The 25,308-nt window shown below is 46.3% G+C and overlaps 1 protein-coding gene across 4 annotated transcripts in view; it reads left to right on the top strand.

The window, feature by feature from the left end:
- Positions 1-23,821, top strand: part of AZIN2 (antizyme inhibitor 2) — a gene marked incomplete at its 5' end in the record, with an annotated part of 33,241 nt that extends 9,420 nt beyond the window's left edge. For 3 of the 4 annotated variants that reach the window (XM_082661276.1, XM_082661279.1, XM_082661278.1), the window contains 7 exons: positions 1,616-1,788; positions 2,782-2,916; positions 3,710-3,875; positions 5,098-5,260; positions 6,420-6,532; positions 20,196-20,410; positions 23,517-23,821. In XM_082661276.1, the coding sequence (XP_082517402.1) occupies positions 1,616-1,788; positions 2,782-2,916; positions 3,710-3,875; positions 5,098-5,260; positions 6,420-6,532; positions 20,196-20,410; positions 23,517-23,655 (1,104 nt within the window). In that variant the 3' untranslated portion in view covers positions 23,656-23,821. Of the gene's footprint in view, positions 1-1,615; positions 1,789-2,781; positions 2,917-3,709; positions 3,876-5,097; positions 5,265-6,366; positions 6,533-20,195; positions 20,411-23,516 lie in introns of all 4 variants that reach the window. The other variant, XM_082661277.1, reaches the window with a different exon arrangement.
- Between the last annotated feature and the right edge of the window lie 1,487 nt (positions 23,822-25,308).

The raw sequence follows: 25,308 nt of genomic DNA, 5'->3' as shown, positions 1-25,308 counted from the left end.
AGTGTTACCATTGCTGCTTCCTCTCACCTCTTGGGTGAAGCAGGGAGCGAAACCACATTTTCATAACTGCTCAGACGTGGGGTCTTTGGAAGCAAGCTGTGATGACAGCAGTTCCAGCTCTGGAGGTGGACCTTTGTGTCTCCCTCTGCTACTCACTGGCTGTGTCACCAAGGCAAGTGGGTTTCTTTGAACTCAATTTGTCCTCTGTAAAATGTGGCCGATAAATATTTCATAGGATAGTTATAGGCATTGCATGCGATAATGCACATAAATACCTCGTGCTGAAAAGTTGCTACATTAAAATTACAGTCTTGTTACAAACTTGGGATGGCTGAAGATGGCCCTGTGTCTCCTACCGTGCTTCCAAACTGCCACCTTCTTAATCATGGAGGGTCAGGCTTGAATTTGAAAGTTGGTTCTGCCTCCTACTTGCTCCATAGCCTCTCTGAGCGTGTTTCCTTCTCTATAGAATGGAGCTAATACCATCTGGTGGCGTATTGTAAGGAGTAAATAAAAGAGTGAGTCTAAAGCAAGGGTTGGAGACTTCCCTGGCGGTCCAGTGGCTAGGACCCTGTGCTTCCACTGCAGGGGGCACAGGTTTGATCCCTGGTCGGGGAGCTAAGATCCAGCAAGGTGCGCGGCGAGGCCAAATAAATAAAAATACATACATACACACATAAATAAGTAAAGCAAGGGTTGGCAAACAATGGATGGTGGGACTTGTAGAGTTTTATTGGACCACAGCCATGCTCATTCACTTATGCATTACCTGTGGCTGCTTTGGTGCTACAAAGACATTTGAGTAGTTGTACAGAAACTATACGGCCCACAAAGCCTAAAATATTTACTCTCTGGCCCTTCATGGAAAAAGTTTGCCAACACCTGATGTAAAGCCTCTCATTCAGTGCCTGCTTGTGGTAGGTGCTCTGTGAGCACGGTTGCTTTCGCCATCATCATCATCATCGTCTGGATCATTAATGCAGCAGTCAGGTGGAGCACCGTTCTGGAAAGGTGAGGAAGAGGAGGCCCTGTGGGCAGAGGGCCTTGCTGGAGCCACCCAGCACCATGCCATGCACAGAGCAGGTGTCTGGATGTTGGATGTCCTGTGTCAAAAACACTATTGGTCTGGTGAACTTTCTAATACATCAAGTGATAGTTTCTAAACATTTAAATCTGCCAGGAAAATGTGTCAGAAACCTGTTTTCAGGGCTACCATGAATCTGTAGAGTGCCTTTGTGTGAATTAGAAAATGTATCCCTTCCTTAAGACACTTAATTGTTGTAAATAAATATACTGATTTTGTTAGGGCAAGATGCTTTACTGTTAGGAAGTCATAATAAACACACAAATCTACCATGTATTCTCTGAACGGGACCCCTCCCTCCCTAGGATTGTGCAGTAAACCACCCACACAGCTGTACATGGCAGCCCTGCCTGTCAGTGGTGAACCAGCGTGCGTACTGATTTTTGTATACCTGTTGTCTAAAAGTGAGGCCCACTTTTTATGGACCTCCCCAGGCACAGCTATGACTTTGCCCCTCATCTGTGCTTCCTTGGCCTCCGTGGGCCCAGCAGGCTCTGGTGCTTCCTCACCACCACCTTTGGGATCCCACAGGCAGAGATGGAGTTGGTCCAGCATATTGGTGTCCCCGCCAGTAAGATCATCTACGCCAACCCCTGTAAGCAAATCGCACACATCAAGTATGCTGCCAAGCATGGCGTCCGACTGCTGAGCTTTGACAACGAGATGGAGCTGGCAAAGGTGGCAAAAAGCCACCCCAGTGCCAAGTAAGCTGAGAAGCACTCATGGGGGAGGCTGGGCTGCGTGTGAGGGCAGAGGGAGTGGGAGGAATGGGGCCGGGGCTGAGGACCCTGCCTTGGACCCGGCCAGAGTCACAGGAGGTTGGGGCAGGCACTCCTGGACTGGACCCAGGATGCAGAGCCTGAGTAGGACAGAGGTAGAAATGATGGATTAGAGGCCAGGCAGAGCAAAGCCCACGGTACTACGGAGGTCAAAGTCACGGCAGAGGAAGTAAGAGGGGGTGGTGGTTTCACAGAGGAGGTGGCATTTAAGGAGGGCCTTGAGGGGTGACCAGCAACTGGGGAGGGCATAAACAGGGTGTCAGAGTGAACTGCGTGAGCAAACGCATGGAGGCCAGAAGCAGCATGGGGCATTTGAGGGATAAGCAGAAATTTGATGTGGCTGGAACATACCATGTGCAAGGGGGGAAGGAGAAGTGAATGATGCTTGTCACAGGGCAGGGACCCCAATGCACGTGGGCTTTGGGAGGGGTCAGGGCTGGACATCTTGCTCAGGCTGTGCCTCTCACCTGGTCACTGGACACCCTGGGGAACCAGGTGGCGGGCCACTCTGGTTCACCCAAAGCAGCTTCCATTTTGTCTGTTTTACATATTGGGGATATCGGGGTTCTCAATAAGACTGTGTTTAAAAAATGGTCCCCCCCGATACAAGAGAAGTTGGAAAAGCCTGGCTGGTGTTAAGGCTGATTCGGAGAAGTGGGGCTGCCCAGAGGAGAACTGGTGAGGTTGGGACCAGGGCAGGGGCCCCAGGGAAGGGCCCAGGGACATTGAGGGAATGGATTGGACAGGACTCAGAGGCTGACTGGCTGTGCAGGGAGAGGAAGGGGTCCAGGGGCTTGTGGGGTTGGGTAGCTCTGAGCCATGAGGGTTCACGCCTCTTGACTTAGAGAAGGCTCGGTCGGGGGCGGGGTGGGGGGTGAGGCGTGGCGCCCCCTGCAGAGGTGCCGCGTGTCTCCTCAGGATGGTTCTGTGCATTGCCACCGATGACTCCCACTCCCGGAGCCGCCTGAGCCTCAAGTTCGGAGTGTCGCTGAAATCCTGCAGACAACTGCTTGAAGATGCCAAGAGGAACCACGTAGAGGTGGTGGGTGTGAGGTGAGTGCCCAGAAGCCCTGCCATCACCACCCACGCCCACTGCCCACTGCCTGTTTTCCCAGGACTTAATCAACTCTGTGTGAGACCTCCCTCAGGGTCTCCAAGGAGGGCCTGTCCCTGGGCCTAGAATTCTGCCATTTGAGAGCTTCCTCCCTTTGGAAAGAAGTTTTGGAGTGTCCCACTGCCCCAACCCCACAGTCTGCAGAAGGTCCTGTCCCAGGAGGTTCCAGGAGGGACCTGGCTTTGCAGGAGTTTTCCCAGCCTGAGGCCAGAGGTCATCCTGGCACACCTTGGCTGTGCCTCTTTTCTGGTAGGGGATATGGAAGAAGCAAGAACTATGACCTAACAATATAGCTTTCCTTTGTTTTGGACTTAGGATGGCCAGGCACTCTGCTAAATGCTTCATGGACACTATCCCATAACTGTGGGATCTTATCCCCACTTTATAGATGGGGAAACTGAAGCACAGCTTGTCAGACTGCTGAGTGAGATGTACATCAGATCTGGCTGAATCTGGGGCCCTAGCCCTCACCCCAGAAGGCTCAGCCCCAGGGGCAGCATGGAGGGATGGGGGGGGCGCCAAGTGCCAAGGGACCTTGGATCCAGTCTCCTGTCCACTCCTCACTTGCCACATGGCCCTTGGCAGCCCATTTAACCTGTTATGCCCACAGTCACTACATCTGGAAAATGGGCACAGCATCCAGTGTGCTCGGCCAAGGTTGCTCCTGGCTGGGACTGAGGTGGTGGTACTTGGGCGCCTGTGTGTAAGCCGAGGCTCTTCCTCCCTTCCCAGTTTTCACATTGGCAGTGGCTGTCCTGACCCTCAGGCCTACGCTCGGTCCATCGCAGACGCCCGGCTGGTGTTTGAAATGGGTGCTGAGCTGGGCCACAGGATGCACATCCTGGACCTTGGCGGCGGCTTCCCTGGAGTGGAGGGGGCCAAAGTGAGATTCGAAGAGGTAACCCTGGGATCGCAAGTGTCACACTGGGCTTGGTGGGGGTGGGGGTGGGGATGGGGGCAGGGAGGGTTATAATGATCCCAGGAAGCTCACTGTGAGTGGGTCCCATGTGCTACGTGCTGTGCTTAGTGCTTTACCTGGATTATTTTATTATTAACCCTGTGTTACAGCTGAGCAAACTGAGGCTCGCAGACGTTAACTTCACTTCCTGAGTCCATGGAAGAGCTGGCTGCGCACCCAGCTCCGCCTGACTCCGTCCATGCACCTATTTGAGGCTTAACCAGGCCATATTTGCATAAGTCATAAGGCTTTCTGAGGGTCTGGGTGTGCCCTGTTCACCCTCCGGCGGACTGATGAGAAGTCAAGTGGGCAGGGGAAGGAAAAGCCAACCTTCTGTCCACTCCTAGTCCGTCTGTCTCCTTCCCATCTGGAAGGTGAAATCAGGAAAAACGTGTCATTGCAATCCCAACTTGAACCACTAGGCGTCGCTTTTTCTTAGTAAGTGCCTGGTCCTGGAATATTCACATCTTGGAACTGAATTTAAGAAAATAATACGTGATGGACACTAAGAATTAGCTTCAAAGATGAGCATTGCAGCATTCTTCATAACAGAAGTCCAGTGGACTTCCTTGGTCCCTATAGCACTCATGGATTGGTTAAATTATGGTATATTCTTATGGTGAAAACATTTACACACATGGGGAGGTCATTCAGCTTATTGAGTGAAACAGTTTATAAAAACATATATACTTATAGCCCTATTGTGTTTATAATAAAAAAATCAGGTTTTTAGGTTTGTATAAAAAGGAATTAAAGGAGCTACTCCAAAAAGTTAACACTGATTAGGTTAATCTGGGTAATAGAATTAGGGGTGACTTTGACCTTCTTTTTCCTTCTCTGTAGTTTCTATTAAAAAAATGTGTTACTTAGCATATTGGTTATTTAGGAAAGAAAAATCCACGTCAGGGCTTCTGGAATCTGAGTACCAAGTCTTAGATTAAGAGTGTCTTTTCCCATTGTAGGGTCATTGAAGGGTGATTTACACAAGTGTGAGGGTCTTGACCCAACTCTGTCTCTGCCTACCTTCTTGTCCAGCTGTCCGTGGTTACCAGCTGGGGTAACCTGAAATCAAAGAAGCTTTCAAGAAATAGACTTGGAGCTGCAGCAAGTCTTCAGCATAAACCCCACATTTCAAACATGTAATTGTCCCCCATCCTCTCAGATTTCTTCTGTGGTCAACTCAGCCTTGGACCTGTACTTCCCGGAGGGCTGTGGTGTGGACATCCTTGCCAAGCTGGGGCGCTACTATGTGACCTCGGCCTTCACCTTGGCAGTCAGCATCATCGCCAAGAAGGAGGTTCTTCTGGAACAGCCTGGCAGGGAGGGTAGGTGCCAGGTGGGCAGCGGAGCCCCATTCTTCCCTAAAGCCAGGGACAGTGGCTGGCTGAGCCGGGTCTGTTTTTAAGGGGTGGGGGAAGCTGGAAAATGGGTCCTTGCTTTAGGGAAGTTTACAATCAAGTATTCTCACCCCAAGACACTCTTTAGCATCTTTTTTTTCCTATGCATGTTTATATTTTATGAAGAATGAGATCAAAGCAACCTTAGGGAGAATAGATGCTTTATTAACCCTATTGTACAAATGAAGAAATTGAGAACCAGAGAGAATACAAGTGAATTGCTTAATTGCTAGTAAGTGGTAAAGCCTGCATTTCACCCCTTGTTTGTCTTCTCTCCAAAGTACAGGCTCTTACTCACCCTACTGCTTCTCACAACATATTGAAAGTAATTAATGACAACTTATATTTGTCTAAGCCCACTTTGTAGACAACAGAATGTAGGCATGGAGAGGTTGAGTCACTAGCCCAAGGTCACACAGCTGATAAGGGGCAGTGCCAGGATTCAAGTACAGGCTGGGCTGACTCAAGGCTCCTCTGTCCACACTGCCAACATCAGCGCTCTTCCCTGACCTTCCAGATAGATCAGTCGTCCCAGCAGCCTCTTGAGTGAGAGGTCTGACTCTGATCTTGGGGCTTTTTTCTCTGCTCTGGGACCCCCAGGCACGAGAGCCTGAGGTCAGTGTGCTCTTCCTCGGAGAGGGGTGGTGGGCTCCAGGTGGAAGGTCTTCTGTGTGTGTGTGTGTAGGGATGGAATTCTGGCCTCCTTTACACATCTGGGGGATTATACTTTCTAGTCCAGCCGGGAGACCTGGCTTCTCATTCCAGCTCATGCGCTGCCCCATCGTGTGCCTCTGAGCAGGTGGCTTAACCTCTTGGGGTCTTGAGTTTGGGTGGGCTGCTCTTCTGCCTTTGCTGGGGCATTGAGGGGCTCAGATGCAGTCGGGGAGTGTGTCCTGGGCAGGGTTGCTCAGCTGCAAGGTGTTTCCAACACAGTAGTGAACCTCCTCTCACAGGAGGAGGCTGGCCACCTCATAGCTGAGGAAGGGGCAGCCCTCTTGCTTCAGTAGCTTGTCCCCTTGCTGAGCCTGCCACAGTTCCAACCCCTCATGTGCTGCTTGTGCTGCCCCGCCCCCTCCCCTCCCTGCAGAGGAAAACGGTTCCGCCCCCAAGACCATCCTGTACCAACTCAGTGAGGGCGAGTATGGAATCTTCAACTCAGTCCTGTTTGACAACACCTGCCCTACCCCCATCCTGCAGAAGGTGAGCCTACCCCACTGGGCCTGTTTTCAATTGGGTGGGTGCATTTAAATAACATTTGTGTGTGTGTATTGTTATCTAATTTAAAAACACTAAAACATTCATTGTGGAAAACAGACAATAGGAATAAAGAACGTTATCATCCATAATTCCACCACAGAGACTCTTTGAACATTAGATTTCTTTTCAATCTTTTAAAAAATGTATTATACTTTTTTCCCATAAAGTTGGGATCATATCAATTTGTAACCTGATTTTTTTCCCACTTAATATGGGGTGTAGCTCTTTGCATGCCATTAACCAATCTTTGACAACACGCCTCTTGATGACTACATAATATTTTAGCCAATCTAACTCTAGTGATTGTCCATTTGGTTTCCTGATTTTGAGCTTTGTGGGTCTATCTTGACATCCATCTCTGATCACTGCTCTGGGATAAATTCCTAGAAGTAAAAATTCATCTTTAATGAGTTTTCCATGTTAACAAGGGAATAGGAATAGACAGAACATTCCTTCTAGCCTCTGCAGAATCCAGCCCAGGGCCTCTGGCAGCTTTAGCGGGCCTTGTTAAGAGGGGAAAGGAAATCAGACGCACTTGTAAGATTTTCGCATCTCCAGGCCTTTGTGTGGTCTTGCTTTGGGAAGGAAACTTAAGTGCCTAACTAGTACCTAGACCATCGTGAGCTTTCAATGTGCTTTTGTTTTTCTTTTCGTTTCCATGCTGACTAGTTTTTCCAGAGGCAATCAGATGTTAGCTCCTCTTTGTAGCTCTTCCTGCCCCTCCTCTACGGCTGGCAGAGGGAGCCCCTCTCTCCTCCAGGCGCCCCTACCTCACCCACGACTTGATGGATATTCATTCCATAGCTGCCTTGTCTGAGTAAGCCTTCCCGACGACGACGTGCTCAGGAATTCAGTTTTCTACGGTGATGCACTAGCATTCCCTGCATTCCTGTGGTCTCCCACATCCTACCACACAGAGGAAGCACCAGGCCTAGGCCAGCCAAGCCCCAGGCTACACAGCAGGCAGCAGCTGCTTCCCAGTTACTCTCCCTTCCAGTCGCCCTCCCAGTCCCGGTTCGCTCCCTTCTTTCTGTTGCAGGCGGTCCCTGGCCCACTCCCCATTCCCTTCATCAGCTCCTCAGACGAGCAGGCAGGGCTGTAGTCCCAGCCCAGCCCCATACCTGCTCCAGGAGCTCTGGCTGACCAGTCTCTAGTTGGTGTTCCTGACTTGGGCACCAGGATGGTACTGACCCTCTCGGTGGTCTGTGCTGCTCCTCCTCTGGTGGGTGCTGAGGTTTCTTCTTCAGGCTGTCAACCGCTTAGGAGTCCTGCCACGTGACCATACCCAGGGTGGGGCCCGCGGTGTTGCCCGCGGTGTGGCCGTGGAGACAGACACCGTGTAGGTGACAGCACACATAGTCAGTTAGCTACAGTTGTGCTGGGAGTGTGTCAGAGGGACCCAGCCTGGCCAGGGGTATCTGCACTTTCTTCCCCAAGGACGGTGCCCCTCACTAGCCAGGATGGCAGCTTTGTACCCTGCTCTTCATGCCCAGGCACTTTGTTTTTGGACCTCAGGGAGAAAAACTCATATTAAACATAATCCTTGGTTCAGGGTTTTCTTCTCATCATTGGAATATGCATGGCTCCTTTTTGTTTCTTTTCTTTTCTTTTTTAAAAATTCAACAAATATTTGAGTACCCTCCACATGCAAGGCATTGTGCCGAGGTCTGCAGAAGACAGCAGGTGAGGAATAATTGCCTGTGTCTTTGAAATACAATCCTGCTGGGCAGAAACACGTGTGTGTGTGTGTGTGTGTGAGAGAGAGAGAGAGAGAGAGAGAGAGAGAGGGAGAGAGAGAGAGAGAGAGAGGGAGAGAGAGAGTAGTACACAAACTACAACAGTGTCATGAGAAAAGTACAAAAACTACAGAACAAATGTTATTGAACTTTTTTCAAAAATATTTTAGTAGTTGTCACTAAAAGATAAGGACTTAAAAAAAGAACACAGTAACATCACCAAACTAACAAATGAGCAGTTCCATAGTATCCCCTGTCGTCTAGTTAGTGTTCAGATCTCCCCTCATAAATGGTTTATATAGTTGATTTTACAGGTGAGAAAACTGAGGCATAGGGTGGTGAAGCAACTGACTCAAAACTCACACAGTTGATAAAGGAATAAACGGTAGACCGTTGGGGGCAGAGTTCCTGTCTTATTCATCTTTGATTACCTGTCTGCTGCCAAAGAACAAGCTCTTGACTATTGATACTTTCCTATAAAATGATGGCCTCTCTATAAAATCACCGCCTCCTTGTAAAATCTCGCCACTGTTGGGCATTTGGGCATTGCTAATTTTTGTTTATTCTTATTCATGTTTCTATGAGTACTCCCTCTGCCTAGAATGCTCTTTGTTAGTCTCTTTGTATGCTGGCTCAATGCACATGCTTAAAGTATATTCCCTTTTAAAAACTATTTTCTTTTCTTTTTTTATACATCTTTATTGGAGTATAATTGCTTCACAATGCTGTGTTAGTTTCTGTTGTACAATAAAGTGAATCAGCCATATGCATACATATATCCCCATATCCCCTCCCCCTTGAGCTTCCCTCCCACTCTCCCTATCCCACCCCTCTAGGTCGTTGCAAAGCACTGAGCTGATCTTCCTGTGCTATGCGGCTGCTTCCCACAAGCCATCCATTTAACACTTGGTAGTGTATATATGTCTATGCTTCTCTCACTTTGCCCCAGCTTCCCCCTCCCCCACCCCCGTCTCTGGAATAGGACTACCGGGTAAAATGATTTGAGCATTTTTATGCCTCTTGATACATATTGTCAGATTGTTTTCCTCAAAGCTTGGACCAATATTTATTGTTACCATTTGTACCATTTCACAATAAGCTCACCAGCATTATGTGCTGTGACCATTTTCTTTTTATTTAAAAAATTAAAAAAGTTTTTGGCTGTGTTGGGTCTTTGTTGCCGTGCGGGCTTTCTCTAGTTGCAGCGAGCGGGGGCTGCTCTTCGTTGCGGTGCCCAGGCTTCTCATTGCAGTGGCTTCTCTTGTTGTGGAGCACGGGCTCTAGGCACGCAGGCTTCAGTAGTTGCAGCACTTGGGCTCAGTAGTTGCAGCGCGTGGGCTCTAGGGCACGCGGGCTTCAGTAGTTGTGGCGCGTGGGCTCGGTAGCTGTGGCTTGTGGGCTCTAGAGCGCAGGCTCAGTAGTTGTTGTGCACGGACTTGGTTGCTTCATGGCATGTGAGATCTTCCTGGACCAGGGATCGAACCCGAGTCCCCTGCATTGGCAGGCGGATTCTTAAGCACTGCGCCACCAGGGAAGTCCATGACCTTTTTCTTGTTGGCTAATTTATCTGAAATGGTATACCTCAATATTTCTTTCATTCTTGTTTCTTTGACAAGGATAAAACTTTTTTTTTTTGGTTTATTTTATTTCCTTTGATGTCAATGTCTTTTTTTTTTTAAGTGATCCTTTTTTTAAAAAATAAATAAGTTTATCTATTTACTTTTGGCTGTGTTGGGTCTTCCTTGCTGCGTGGGCTTTCTCTAGTTGCGGCGAGCGGGGAGTACTCTTGGTTGCGGCGTGTGAGCTTCTCATTGTGGTGGCTTCTTTTGTTGCAGAGCGTGGGCTTTAGGCACGCAGGCTTCAGTAGTTGTGGCACACGGGCTCAGTAGTTGTGGCTTGCAGGCTCTAGAACGCAGGCTCAGTAGTTGTGGCACACGGACTTAGTTGCTCCGCGGCATGTGGGAGCTTCCCAGACCAGGGATTGAACCTATGTCCCCTGCATTGGAAGGCGGATTCTTAACCACTGCACCACCAGGGAAGTCCCATCAATATATTTTTATATTCTCTGTTCGCCTAATTTGGGAGGTCTTAAATTTTTTTTTTCTTGCAAATGAAGATGAGCCTGCATATGCATGTGTGTATGTATTTAATATAATATTTGATACATATATTTTTTCTTAATCTGATGGTTTATTATTTTAGTTTTGTGATTCTTTGTTATTCTTTCATAGAAGTTTCAACACACTATCATATATCTTAACTAAGTGTGCTGCAATTAATAGTAAGGAAATTTGTCTCTAACTGCTCTGCGGTTTATAGATTACCATATATATGGTGTATATATATATAACAAATAGAACATTTATTGGAGAAAAATTTAGCACAAACAGTAAAATAAAATAACCCACTAATCCCACCATTCAGAGACAACTATTGTTAAAATTTACTTTCATTCCTGTTTTTTTAAGTGTCATAGTGCACATTGTTTTTAACTTAAAAAAAATTATATACTATGAGATATGGTTTTCTTTACTGATATGTTAGATGGACTCTTTATTTATAAACATTTTAAATGTTCACTGAGTGGTCTAAAACGACATATATTTAGGGTATAAAGATGCAATTCAATAAATGGGTATTAGCACTTCATAAATGCAAGGTATAGTTAGGTGTAGGGAGGTACCCAGAGGGGGCAAGTACCATGGGAGCTTTACGAGAATCTTGGGAAGCAAAATTCAGGGTACAAGCTCTAGTTGCCCCACTCTGTACAGAGACACCCCCTCCCTTGAAAAGATTGGGCTTTCTTACTTGTCATTGTATTTTATTCTAATTATTTATGGTTTAAAAAGTGTGAATCCGTATGGAATATATTGCAGTAGTATTTGTCAGGTCTGAATCTGGTTAGTTCTTGCCTTAACAATTCTTAAGTAATGATTTCTAACCCTTTTTTATTTCTGCTTTGCCATACTGTACATTAATTTCATTTTTTTTCAATGATCTCTAGTTTTTATCCCATTCTTTTGACAACAGCTTTGTGCTATGTTTAGAAAACTGGTAGGGTGCCTTCTATCTCCAGCAATGTGGTAGACTAGATACCCCAAACAGCCTCCCCACTGACAACAAAGAAAACTGTGTCCTGACTTAAGAGATAGCAGGGAATCTTCAGAGGTCAAAAAATAAGTGAAAGTAGGAATCTCCATTTCACTTAGAGTAAATGCCAGTCAACTCACCAGCCTGAGGGATCCTTTTTAAATGTAAGTCAAATCATGTCTCTTTTCTACCTAAAACCCTTCTTTGGCTCCTGTCTCACTCCATATTAAAGCCAGAGCCCTTACAGTAGCTCCCGCAGCCCTTTGTGATCTGACCCTGTTTCCTCTCTGACCACCTCCCCCACCCTCTTCGCCTTGCTCACCCCACTCTAATCATATCAGCCTCCTTGCAGTTCCTTGAACTCACCCAGCATGTTCCTGCCTCAGCATCTTTGCACCAGCTTTCCCCTCTGCCTGGATCACTTTTCTAGGTACCACACTGGTTCACTCCTCACCTCCTTTAGGTCCTTGCCCTATAGGAGGCCTACCCTGACACCTTACACCTTATTTAATATTACACCTGTACCCCCCACCTGGTCTTTTGTTTTTTAATTACTTTGTAACACAGTATATAACTTCTTTATTTTGTTTTCCTCCCTCCTGCTAGACTATAAACTCCATGAGGACAAGGATCTTTGTCTATTTTGTTCACTAGTGTGTCCCAAGCACATACAACAGTGACTGTTCAAATATGCGTTAAGTGAATTAATTAATCCAGAGAGAAAACCTAACTCTGAAACTGACTTTCTCTCTGGGAGGTGTATACTGAATCCTTTTAGCACTGATCTTCAGTTTTCATAGTTGTGTGTGTTCCTAGGGACTAGTCAAGATAGAGAATATGATAGGATCCCTCACATAAAGCTGGGAACCCTGAAAAAGTACATAATCATTAGTGTAAGAGAATATTAGGAAAAACTCCCACAGAGGAGGACAGCAAGAAAACTTGTCTGTTTTGATCTTATTAGTAGTTGGAAGAGAGCAAAAAAATGAGAATTTGAAACCACAAGCCGGCCTTTTCTTGGGTTTGTTGCCCAAATTCATATTAACTGTGTGGTCTGAAAAACATCAAGCCTAGAATTCATTTTATCTTGCAGAAGCAAACACAAATTCTCTCTGGAGGAGGAGTTCTCAACCTAGGCTTTTAAAAATTCTCACAGATAAATTTCCAAGGTACATGAGATCACAATAAAAAATCACAAAACACAAAGAAACAAGTCACCATGAGGGGGAACCAGCAGAAGCAATAGACAGCAGATTCAAACCTGCAATTACTACATGTACTGGAATTATCTGATGCTAAAAATAAAAATATTTACAATATTTAAAGAAATAAAAATTGAAAATATGACCCAAAAGTAAGCAAATATAAAAACATGAACTAGCAGATTTTTAAAAGAACTAAATAGAACTTCTAGAAATGAAATATATGAAAATTGAACTTATGCACAGGGTAAGAAAGATATTAGAGACAGTTGAAGAGAGAATTAGGGAATGGGAAGATAGAGCTGAAGAAACTGTGCAAATGTAGCACAAAGAGACAGAGATAGGAAAGAAAATAAGAAAGGCAAAGGAAGTGGTAGATAGAATGAGAAGGCATAATGTCTAATCATAGTTTCAGGAAGAGGTTGTATCAGGATACAGAAATGAGACAAGTAATTTGAACAGGGGAATTTTAATATAAAGAATTGCTAACTTTAAAGATGGTTAATTACTAAAAAGGATAAAAGCAGTTACTACCCCTGGTAAGGGAGAGTGAAAAAGGAAGAAACTTAGAGGAGGGCTTCTCCCTCCAAGGCTGAGATTGAAACCTTTAAAGAGAGACTGTGGCTGTTACAAGGATGTGCAGCCTACCAGTGGCAAAGAAACTTTCAGAGGGTTCCCAACACAACTGCATCACAGAAGCAGCCTGCTGCGGAGTGGAGGGAAGCTTGTTGGACTGTGCAGGCCAAAGTTGAACTGTGGGGGCCACTGAAGTGAATGCAACCAGACCCTCATACCCTGAACCAGAGGTGGCCACACAGAAAACATCAGGCTAAAAGGAGGAAAGTCCTTTCTTCCTGATCTGTTCTTGCAGTGTCTTTCCAGCAACTTCTATTGACAAAGCCTAACATAGAGGTGGATAGTAAAGAAGAAATGTCTTACTCCAGCATCACAAACCAGGGCAAAGAAGGGTGGATTTGGAGCTGAGAGGCAAAATAAATAAATTAAAATTTAAAAAATTAATAGCTGGCAGAGAGTTAATAAAATGTAAGAGAGGAACACTTATTCTTAGATTTGGGAAATCCAACAAATTCCAAGTATGTTACCTAAAAATAAATCCATACCTAGACAACATATTAGTGAAACAATGCCAAAGACAAGGAGAAGATCATAAAACTAGTGAGAGAAATGAGACAGATAGAAGAATACCTGTAGAAGAATGTTAATTAGACTTACAGCTTATTTTTCTCCTGTAACAATGGAAGGCAGAAGATAGTGGAATAGCAGCTTAATCTATCAACCTAGAATTTTATATCCAGCAAAATTGTTTTTCAAGAATGAGTATGAAACAAAGGCATTTTCCGACAAGCAAATACTGAGAGATAGATCTTCACTAAAGGAAATTCTAAAGGATATATTTCAGACATAAGGAAAATTATCCAGATGGATGGTCTGAGTTGCAGGAAGGAATGATGAGCAAAGGTAGGTAAATATGCGGGTATATTTAAAGGATCACTGACTGGCACCAGCATCACCACCAACAACAATTATGTGACTAGAACAAGACCCTGAAGTTTATTTTACTCTTATGCAACTGTCTGGATGCAGGCAATTCAGAGCTGGTATAGTGGTTTCATATTCACATGGAACCATATGGCTTTCAGCTGTACCTGTTTCTAGGTGTTGCCCCCATCTTGGTAGGTGCATTTTGAAGCTCCAGCCATTATAGGAAATAAGAGAAGTCTCTCTGCCAGTTGTCTTTCAAGGAAATTTCCTGAAAGTACTTATGCTTTTATCTTATGGCCATAACTACCTGCAAGGGAAGTTGAGAAATATAGTCTTTATTCTGGGTGGACATGTGCCCAGCAAACATTGAAGATTGGAATTGCTGGGGGTAGGCAACTAGCAGTCTCTGTCACAAACAAGATAGACTAAAACACTGGATAGCAATAGAATGTAAGTTGGGAGGTAGAGTGACCAAGCTGGTCTTCTAAGATTTTGAATTGTTTGAGCAGAAGGTAAAGATATCGATTAATTTTAGATTTTATGTTAGGTATGCATGTTAAAATGTAAATGTCTACAGTAACCACTAAAATAATAGAAGTTTATTAAAATAGTTTGGTTTGGAGAGTGGCATAAAAACATAGACCAGCAAAACATAGTTGACAGCACAAAAAAGATCCACATATATCTGGAAACTTGATTTGACAGCACTTGCAAAGCATATCGTTAGGAATTGTTTAATATATGATGCTAGACCACCTGATTGTCCATATGCAAAAAATGAAACTGGATCCCTATCTTACACCATACATATATATAAATTCCAGAGACCAATACAGGAGAGTATCTGTTTGGCCTTGAAATAGGAAAAAACAGTGAAGAATATCTTTAAAACCAAAAAGGAAGACTGATGTTTGTCTACATTAAAATGGAGAGCTTCTGCTCATCTGTTAGTGAAAGGAAGGAGGCAATCATAAAGTGGGAGAAAAATACTGAAACACATATAATTGATAAGGGATTAGTAGAGAGAATATATGAAGGATTCTTAAAAAGGAAACAGAGACAAATAAGAATCTTATGAAAATAAGGGGAAAAAAGTGAAGCAGAAAGCAATAGAAATAGGGGCAAAAGACTTTAACAGGCAGTTCACAGAAGAGGAAAAGCCAAATAGAAAATGCAAAGGTGCTCAACCTCATTGGTAATCAAGAAAATGCAAAGTAAAAGGAAAACAAGATACATCTTCTACCAACTAGGTTAGAAAAAAATGTAAAGCATGACAATATCAAGTGTTGGTGGCATATAGAGAGTTGGATCTCTTAGATACTGCTAGGTGGAGTTGGTATTTCTACTTTGGGAAACAAGTTGGCATTATTTAGGTAAAGTTAGACATGTGTACACTCTCCCAGCAAGTTCCTAGGTATATATTGCATAGAAACTCTGGGTATGTGTATTTGAAGAGATGTCAGAATGTTCACAGGAGCAATTTCTATAATACAAAACGTTGGAAACAACCTTAATGTTGTCTTGATGCTGGGCAATAATCAAATAAATTACAGTGTATTCCATACAATGAATTCTATGCAGCTTATTGTGAATTATATCTACATGCATCAGTTGGATGAATCTTGGGAATGTAAGTTTCAAATAAACAAAAAAGCAAGTTGCAGAGATTACATACCCTATATTTCCAATCATATACATTTTAAAAAGTGCAAAATCAAATTCTAAATTGTTTAGGGTTAGGTATACTCATGGAAAAAAGTAAAGCAAAAGAATAATGAAAACAAAATTCTGGATAATGGTTACCTCTGGAGGAGTTTGGGAAGGGACATGTCATTGGGATGGGGATTTCAAAGATAGAGGAAATGTTCTATTTCTTTAGCTGGGCAGTGGGTACACAGATATTAATTTTATCATTATTCTTTTTATTTTACACATGATACAAATGTCCTTTTGTATGAATTAAACATTTAACAAAAAATTGAGTCTGTCACTGCTACTTATTAATATTCTGTGATAGGCTCATGTTTATTTTTTATCATATTGTTTCTAATGTTTAGAAAGATATCCTGGGAGTTTTAATTAGTCGTAGCATATTTAATCTATTAAACTGGAGAGAATTCTTTTTTGCTTTACTCAGCTTTTCTAGCTAGGAGAGGGTAGAGCTCTTGTATTTTATCTCTCCTTTTAAGGTTTTATTATTTTCTTTGAATAAGTATTATTGTGGCCCAAGTACATCCCTGAGTTTAGTAATGCTTTCATTACTGTTGTGAGTGAAGACTGTGTGTTTGAGCTGAGACACTGGCTTGCATGCTGAAACTCACTGAGCTCTTCTAGTAACTACCTCTCTCCCCTTTGTTTGCCAGGTGGGCAAGTGTTATCTGCAACGTGATATTTTATTTCTTCACTTTCTCTATATTGTTTATTTTTTCCCTGCTAGCTATTGCCAGCATTTCTCATGACAGAAAGCTTCAGACTTGGAGTCAGAAGATGTGGGTCTGAGTCCTGGCTCTGCCATATAGTAGCTGAGTAACATTAGGCAAATTACTTAACCTCTCTGGGCCCTGTTTCTCTCGTTTCTTCATCTGGAAAATGAGGGGGCTTAACTTTAATTACTAAGGTTGCTTCTAGTTCTGAAATGAAGCCATTCTAGTGTATCTCCATTAAGTTAGAGTTGGCTCCTTATTTTAAATAGTTTCTCTTCGTTGTGGGGTTTAGTTTTGTCTGTAGTTTTAATCAAGAAGAGATGCTATAGGCTATTGAATGCCATGTTGACATGTATTGGGAAAATTTAATTTGAATTGTAGATCTATATTTTCCATATTATGATGAAGCCAGTGATTGCCTTGCTCATATCATCCCTGCCTTCCATTTAGAGACAAATTATCTGATCATTGAAAGTGATTCTTTGAATATGAGTGTGGATTTGATTAGCTAGGGATTCATTTTGGATTTTTGCCTATATGTTCACGAGTGAGATTTTGATCATAGGCTTTTATTCTGTTTCCTCTTTTTCCTTTTTGTGTGCAGCCCTTGCTCATGCCATTTTTTTCCCTTTGAAAATATTTCTGTATACTTTATGCAGTATAGGAGTTAATTGATTTATTGTTTAAAAGTTGGGGAACTATTTAGGGATTCCATCAAAGCCATGGCCATTCTAAATGTTTCACCTTGTTTCATCTGTGGGTCTGCTCACCTACTGGGTCTCTTTGAGGAAAGCAGCCATTCAGGTGCAGCTAGGAGGCACCTTGTCTGGGACCACCTGGAGTTCTGCTGCTAACCCCCTCCAGAACCTGAAGCAGGTCATTTCTTCTGAGTTTTCTCATCTGTAACATGGGAATTGCAACTGCCTCCCAGATGAGGTGTGAAGTAGTGGTGGGCATGCTTGGTAAAGTAGGAACCCCCTGCCCTCTCTCTCAGAGGGGACCCTAGTAGCAGACTGGGCATCTTACATTTTTACAGGTGCCTGTCCATTTCCATTCAGTTTTCCGACTCATAAACAGAGCTGAGACTTACAAGCCTGTCCCCACATGCTTTTGGAACATTTATTTTGCATATTCCTTTTTTGTTTCCTTTTTTTTTTTAAAGGTTTTAAATGATAATTGCATTATTTCCTGTGAAGTTTTAAAATCTTTCTTTTCCACCCATTTTTAATTTATACCACTACTAAAAAGTGAGAGAACTCTGATTATAACTCAAGGGTTCCTTTTTATCTTATTGTGGAAGAATCTTTGGAACCTATTTCCTTAAGGATCCTCATGGATACAATTATATAGCATTTCCTCTCACAATTCTTTAAAGTTTAGCTTATTGTTTTTTTTGTTTTTTTTAAGTTTTTTTAAAATTATTTATTTATTTGGCTGCGTTTGGTCTTCGTTGCTGCGTGTGGGCGAGCAGGGGCTACTCTTTGTTGTGGTGCGTGGGCTTCTCATTGCGGTGGCTTCTCTTGTTGCGGAGCACAGGCTCTAGGCGCGCGGGCTTCAGTAGCTGTGGCATGCGGGCTCAGTAGTTGTGGCTCGCGGGCTTAGTTGCTCTGCGGCATGTGGGATCTTCCCGGACCACGGCTCAAACCCGTGTCCCCTGCATTGGCAGGTGGATTCTTAACCACTGCACCACCAGGGAAGTCCCTAGCTTATCGTTTTTTAAGAACTAGAGCTAAGGGAAATAATTCAGAGCAACTAAGATGAATTTTACTCATTAACAAGAAGCTTGTGAACAAGCTTGTTAAGTTATATGAACAAGGATGTATTGGTTTATCTCGCTTTCCTAGAATGTGAGCTTCATGAGCACAGGAACTTTGTTTTTTTGTGTGTGTGTTCACTGATGCGTCTGCAGCTCCTAGATCAGAGCCTGGCATATAGTAGGTGCTTAATAAGTACCTACTGAATGAATTAATGAGTATAGGATGGTTCTCATGTTTGATTTTAATAATGTGCATGTTTTTCTTTATTAATGAGACAGTGGCTTATGCATTACCCTTTTGTCAACTATGAGTATTATTTCTGCTTATGGCACCCATGACTCTTCTCAGTCTGACTCATTCCTGCTCCTGGCTGAGGTACTGAAACACCTTTCCTTCATCCTGCATTCGTTTCCTCCGCTGCCTCCTTCTAGACTCTTTGATGGCTTCCATTCGTACCTTCTTTTTCTTTCTTTTTGGCTCTTCCTCTTTCTCATCACTCATGTATTCCCTATTCATTTATTCATTCATTCACTTAAGAAATATTATTGACAAAAGCACCTACAGTATGCCAGACTGCTAGGCTTGGAGGAGATGGGGGTGAACAAGACTGTCATGATCTCTGGACTCATGGAATTTATAGTCTGACAGGGAAGACAGGCCTGGGTGATACATTTCATAAATATCTAATCATAAATCATAGTACGTGCTATGATGACAAAGCTTGGGGAGCCTTAGCAAAGTTTCCATGGGGAAGCTGAGATCTAAAGGAAAATTAGGAATTGGTAGGTTTGGAGCCTCAGGGAGTAGCATGGGGATGGCTGGGGCTGGGGGAAGGGAAGCAGGGTTTACCTGGGGAGCCCAGAGCAGCTGGACTAACTGGAACGAGGGGCTTTCAAGGGCATGATTCAGCCAGGATTCGCTTCTGTCCCTCTTTCAGTCGTGACTCCTCCTCTAGGACCTGCCTGGCAGGATCCCTACACTGTGACAAACTGCAGTGATATCTTGGTTGTCCACAAATGGCCTATGTTACAGATTTCTTTCCTGGATTTGGAAGTCACTTAAAAAAAAATAAAAATTTTATGTCATTGTTAGTTGTGTCTTTGGGTAAGTCACTTAACCTCTCAGAACCTTAGTTTCCCTGAAATGGGAGTAATTCTATCTACCCTGTGAGGTCCTCTGTGACCTCTGGCAGGTCACCCTGTGACTGTCTGTGGGAGGCCCGTCTTCCTCACCAGACTGAGAGCCCGAGGGAAGGAGGGAGGGAGGGTCTAACTCACTGGTGTGCTTCTAGCTCCTGTTACCAGGCCTAGCATGGAAGGAGGGGATCGTGGAGGCCTGCATAGAAGAAGGAGCCCCAGGGCTGGGTCCAGAGGACAATCTCTGATTTGAGGGAGGGGGTAGGGCTGCAGAGGGGGGGACCCACCCAAGGTCTGGAAAGTGGCAGACACAACAGTGAAGGCCCAAGCCAGGAGCTGACAGCAACACCAACAATAATAAAGATAGTGCTAACTTACTGGGCCCTTGCCATGTGCCAGACACTGTTCTACATGCTCTACCTGTACTCATTTATCCTTTCAGTAGCCCTGTGAGGTAGGTACTGTTATTATTCCCATTTTACAAATGAGCAAACTGAGGCACAGAGGGATAAAGTATCTTGCCCAAGGTCACACAACTAGCAAGTATTGGAGTCTGGATGTAAGACCAGGCACTATGGCTTCAGAGTGTAGGAAGCAATGAATGCAGAGAAGTGGGAGGGCCTTAACTGCAGGCTTAGAGGCCCATCAAGTCTTTATTCTATTGGCTGTGGGAGCCATGCAGGCTTCGGAGGGAGGGGGTGCTCAGGCTGTGCACGTATGCCCGGGAAAGCTGACCGTTGTCATCCTTCTCTCCTGCAGAAACCATCCACGGAGCAGCCCCTGTACAGCAGCAGCCTATGGGGCCCAGTGATCGATGGCTGTGACTGCATAGCTGAGGGCCTGTGGCTGCCGCAACTACATGTAGGGGACTGGCTGGTCTTTGAGAACATGGGCGCCTACACCGTGGGCATGGGTTCCCTCCTCGGGGGCACCCAGACCTGCCGCATCACCTATGCCATGTCCCGGGTGGCCTGGTAAGGGGGCCCTGCTGGGAAATGGAGTGGGGGGAGAAGGGAGCAGCCTGGGCAGAAGCAATAAGAGGAACCCCAGGTCTGGGTCCCTGCTCCTGGGTAACCCAATGTGACAAGTAGCTGTTGGCTGCTGATTCCAAGTGAGGCCTGTGCTTGGCTGTGGCCATGAATGAGACTGAGCTTCCCTTGAGGAGCTCAGAGTCCCGTGAGAGACACAGAAGCAGACAGACACTCCTGATAATGCAGTGCTGGAGGGAGGCTTAGAGCCCAGCTCCCAACCCAAGGCCCAGATCTCCCTCCCTGAGGAAGGAAGGATGAAGCCAAAGCCTGGTGGACGAGTGGGAGTTAGGTGGCAGGAGGGGTGGGAAGCGGGTTCCAGGCAGAAGGAACAGGGAGCGAGCATAACTTCAGGAAACTACACGAGGTTGGTCGGGGCTGGAGAAGGAGCAGGGTTGGATCTGGGAAGGGACTTGAAGGAAGTTGAGAGCTGGTTTGAAGCCTGAAAGACCGCTCTGACTACTGGGTGGATTAAGAGAAGATGAGGGCAGATGTAGATAGGGCTGATCACTTGGGTGGCTGCTTTGTGACCCGGGAAAGTCAAAGACTCGCCTGCTCACTGAGCTCGCCCACGGCAGGCCAGCAGTGGGATCCAGTGAGGCCAGATGGAAAGAAAACTAACTCTAACCCTAACCCTAACCCTAACCCTAACCCTAACCCTAACCCGTTGAAACTTTCTGTCAGGCCCTACATCAGGCACCTTTTGACGATTTCCTTTTACCCACACAAACAGAGGTCACTTGCTTGAGGTCACACAGCTGGTCAGTGATGAAGAGGCCCCCTCTTTGGGGGCTGGGGTAGTTGGGAGGGGCTTTTATAATAGGCCCTCAGGAATGAGTGCAGCCTGCGTCCCCAGGGACATGCTGGGTTCCTGAGCCTCTTCCCTGGACCCCCCACCCCCGCCCACCCCCACCGGAACAGTGCTACCAAATGCCAGGCCTGACGGGGCTCAGTATCAAAGTTGCATGTCATTTATCCAGTCAACAAACCTGTTGTTTCTACTCCCTGCAGGGGCACAGGATAGGCTGATGCCACCGTTTTGACATCAGGGGTCTGTTTTGACAAGGCCTAAAAAACAAAAGTAAAAAAACAATAATCACACAGACTTCCTTATCCCATCCTGGCACCGTCACCAGCAAGCACAGTTGGATGAGGCTGCAGGGAGTCAGATGCACTCATTACTTAGGAACACAAAATTTTGATGTATTAAAATGGCCATGTCAAAAAATTCCCCATATTAAAGGGGCCTCATCAAAATGTCCTACTTTAGAGTCTGGCTCTGTGCTGGGTCCTGGGGGGTAAAGAGCATCTGAGAACGTGGTGAGCCAAGGCGCAGACCTGCATACATAGACCCTGGCATAGAGAGTGCCAAGGTCACTAGGGAGGGAGGGCCAGCAGGCTGGGGAGGGTGGTCAGGGCTGCTTCTCAGGAGGCCTGATGGGTAAGGAGGGCCAGGCAAGCTGACAGGAGGGTAGTCTGGGCCAGGAGGGGTAGGGGCTTCAGAGTCTAGTCCATCCAAAGAATTTTTAGTAGCTCTGGCTGGCTGGAGTGGACTGTGGGGAAGAATAGATCAAGAAGAAGCTTGGAGGCCCAGGTTGGACTTGATCTTGAAGGCAGTAGGGAGCCAGTGAGGGGTTCTAAGAAACTTATCTTTCAAAACCCATTTTGAAAGATAAGGAGACAGAGGCTCAGATAGGGGGTGCTTGGCCCAGAGGACCTCCCACCTGGAAGGGAACAGCCTGACTGGACTCCGCAAAGATACTGACTACTGATTTGCTGCTGAATTGCACATATCGGCAAAGAGGGAGGCCTTCCTGCAGGTGGGGGACTAGAATAGCCTGGAAGTATGAAGGGAGGGAAGGGAAGATGTAGGTGGAAGAGGGAGGGTTTTGTGGGGAAGCAGAACTTGGCAGAAGTAAAGGACAGGCTGTCCTGCTGCCCCTACCCCCAGGCCTCTTGACACTGAACCCAGTGCTCTTTCCCTGTCCTCCTACCTAGCGTCCACCCCTCCTCACCAAGTGTTTACCATGTACCAGCCTGCTGTTGGGACCACTAGGCAGTGAGTAACTCAGACATATCCCCTGCCCTGCTATAGTTGGAGGAATGTCAGGGAAGCAGGCATTGAACCCTTGTTGCTATGAAGGAGTACACTGGGCTGTGGGACTCAGCGAACGGTTGATGATGCAGGCAGAGGCCGGATGTGCACAGGCCTAGGATGAGACGTGAGCCCAAAAGATGGCTGCTGTGGCTGGCAACCAGGCAGCACTGTTGTGTGTGATGGGAGAGGCTGGCAGGGGCCAGATCTTGTGGGGCCTGAGAGTGGAAGGAAACTGCTGGCGACTCAAGAGCAGGGGTTTGCGTTTTGGGAAGATGAACCTGGGTCAGAATTGTCCAGAGGGGGCAAGAGCAGATCAGGGAGACTGCACTTTCCCGGCTAGAGATGGTGGTCTCAGCGGGAATGGAGAGAAGCAGGTACCTTTGAGGATGCTCAGGAACTAGGCTCAGCAGGGATCTACTGGGTGTGGGAAGAAGACAACGTGTGGCAAGAGCACGAGCCGTTTATTAACGTGGGGATGTAGGAGAAACAGCTTGTAGAGTTTTTGAGGGGAGGCAGATGATTCTTTTAAAGTACTAAGCTTGGGATATGAAGAATGTGGGCACTGAAGTGAGCATTGGGTTGAGTCCTAGTTCTACCACCTTCTAGGGTAGAAGATGTGACCTTGGGCAGGTAACTTCTGAGTCTCAATTTCCTCAGAGTAAAATGGGGTCGATAATGTCACCCTTATAGGGTTTTGGGAGGATACTAGATACTGTAAGCGAAGTGCCTGGCCCAATAGTGGGCACATCAATGAACGTGGGTTCCTCTCCCTTGTGGGGGTAGACTATGGGGGAGAAGGGAGCAGCAGAGGAAGAAGGGGCAGCAGGCCTTCCCCTGCCCCTGCCCCTGGGTTCTGCGGCCCCAGTGGCGCCAGGTCTTCCAGTGCATCGGCTAGCAGTGCCTGGCCTGCGGGCCCCGTGCTGGCTGCCTCCAGGGACCCCCTCTCACTTGCAGGGAAGCCCTGCGAGGGCAGCTGCTGCCTGCAGAACAGGACGAGGACGCCGAGGGCACGTGCAGGCCTCTGTCTTGTGGCTGGGAGATCACAGACACCTTGTGCATGGGCCCTGTCTTCACCCCGGCGAGCATCATGTGAGCGGGGCCCGTCCCCCCGCCCCCGGAGAACCCCAGCGGGGCCGCAGACACGCCTCTGGGAGCGGAGGGGAAGGTGGCGATCAGGAGCACCCTCTGGCCAGGACTCCGGCGCTCGCTCTGCCGGCCCCACGCTCCCCCTGCAGTGTTTCTGCCCTGTAAATAGGACCAGTCTTGCGCTCCCTGTAGTTCAAGTATGCAACATAAATCCTGTGCCTCCCAGTTGTGTCTGCCTCCTCTGCAGCGCCAGGGGCCTGGTCAGCCAGGCATGGGGGGGTTCTTGGGGTCTCCCTTGGCCTGCTTCCCACCTTTGTAAATGTGAAGCGAATAAATATTTAGGTTGTTTAATACGCCAGTGGGACCCGGCGGTTCGTCCACGAAGCAGCCTGGGTGAGGCCAGGGCCGAGACTTCCCCACCCTACTATGATAACCCCATGCCCTCTGCTTCGGTCCCGACCCGCTGCAGTGTGGGCACCTCCCACTGGCACCCAGCTTCTCTAACTCATCTCTCTCGTCTTCACAAGCTTCCATGCCTGGCTTCGTGGGGAAGGGGGAGCTGTCAGGGTCTGGGGTCGGGGTCACGGTTGTCTCTGTGTGGCACCAGGGCTGCAGCTCATGGCTGGTGAGGGGCTTCTGTGTGAACCCAACAGCCAGCTTAAGTCCCGGCCCAAAGTGGGGAAAACTGAATATTTGACACCGCTTTTGGAAATTCATACCAAAGATAAAGAGCAAAGAGGTGGGTCCCTGGGAGGTTCTGAGGAGACCCCGTACCCTTCCTCTCCTTGCAGGTCAGCAAGGCAATCAGAGTAATGCAAATATGTGCTGGTTGGTTTTGCTTATTCAGGCAGTAATTGTTAGAACATGGTTGGCCACAGACTACTGCCACATCCAGTGCCAACGGCTCTGATGCTCACGTCTCCTCAGACACTGGCAGTTCTCTTCAGGACCTCACATTGCTAGGGTCTCAAGCTATGCAACTGGGGTGTGTGAGCCGCTTAGCAAAGGAGTTCAGATTTTAGAGTTCCCCCAGCTGCTACTGGTGACCCTAAAGATTTTTCTTCTGCAATTAAAAAAAAATTGAGATATAATTCACATGCCTTAAAATTCACCCTTTCAAAGTGTAGAATTCGGTGGTTTTTAGTATATTCACAGAGTTTCTGCAACCATCACCACTACCTAATTCTAGAACATGTTAATTACCTCAGTAAGAAACCCCATATCCACTAGCAGTCACTCCCCATTCTCCCCTCCCCCAGCCCTGGCACCCACGAATCTATTTTCCATCTCTGTGGACTTGCCTGGTCTAGACATTTCATTGCGATTGTTTTTATATTTTCACTTGAGCTTCTCACTGGGTAAGCCTAGTATAATGTGTGTTTTTTTTTCCCACACCACCAAGCAATTCTCAGACACCAGCCGGGCGTCCTACAACTCCACTCAATTCTGACACTACCTACCTAAGAGATAGAATCAGATCCCACAGGTTAAGGGCTCAGTCCTACAAATCGAACAACAGAGCACGAGTCTGAACTTAATTCTGCAGGCAGCAGGCAGCCCTAAATGCTTCTGGAACAGAAGCATGACAGGGCCTTTGAGAGGATAATTGAAAGTGTATTCTAAAGGGGCCGAGGAAGACCTAGTGGGCTGGTGGTAGCAT

The sequence above is a fragment of the Grampus griseus genome, assembly GCF_964374135.1.
Source record: "Grampus griseus genome assembly, chromosome: 1".
Lineage (NCBI taxonomy): Eukaryota > Metazoa > Chordata > Mammalia > Artiodactyla > Delphinidae > Grampus > Grampus griseus.
The sequence above is the reverse complement of the archived record's forward strand: the minus strand, read 5'-3'. Positions and strand labels throughout refer to the sequence as shown.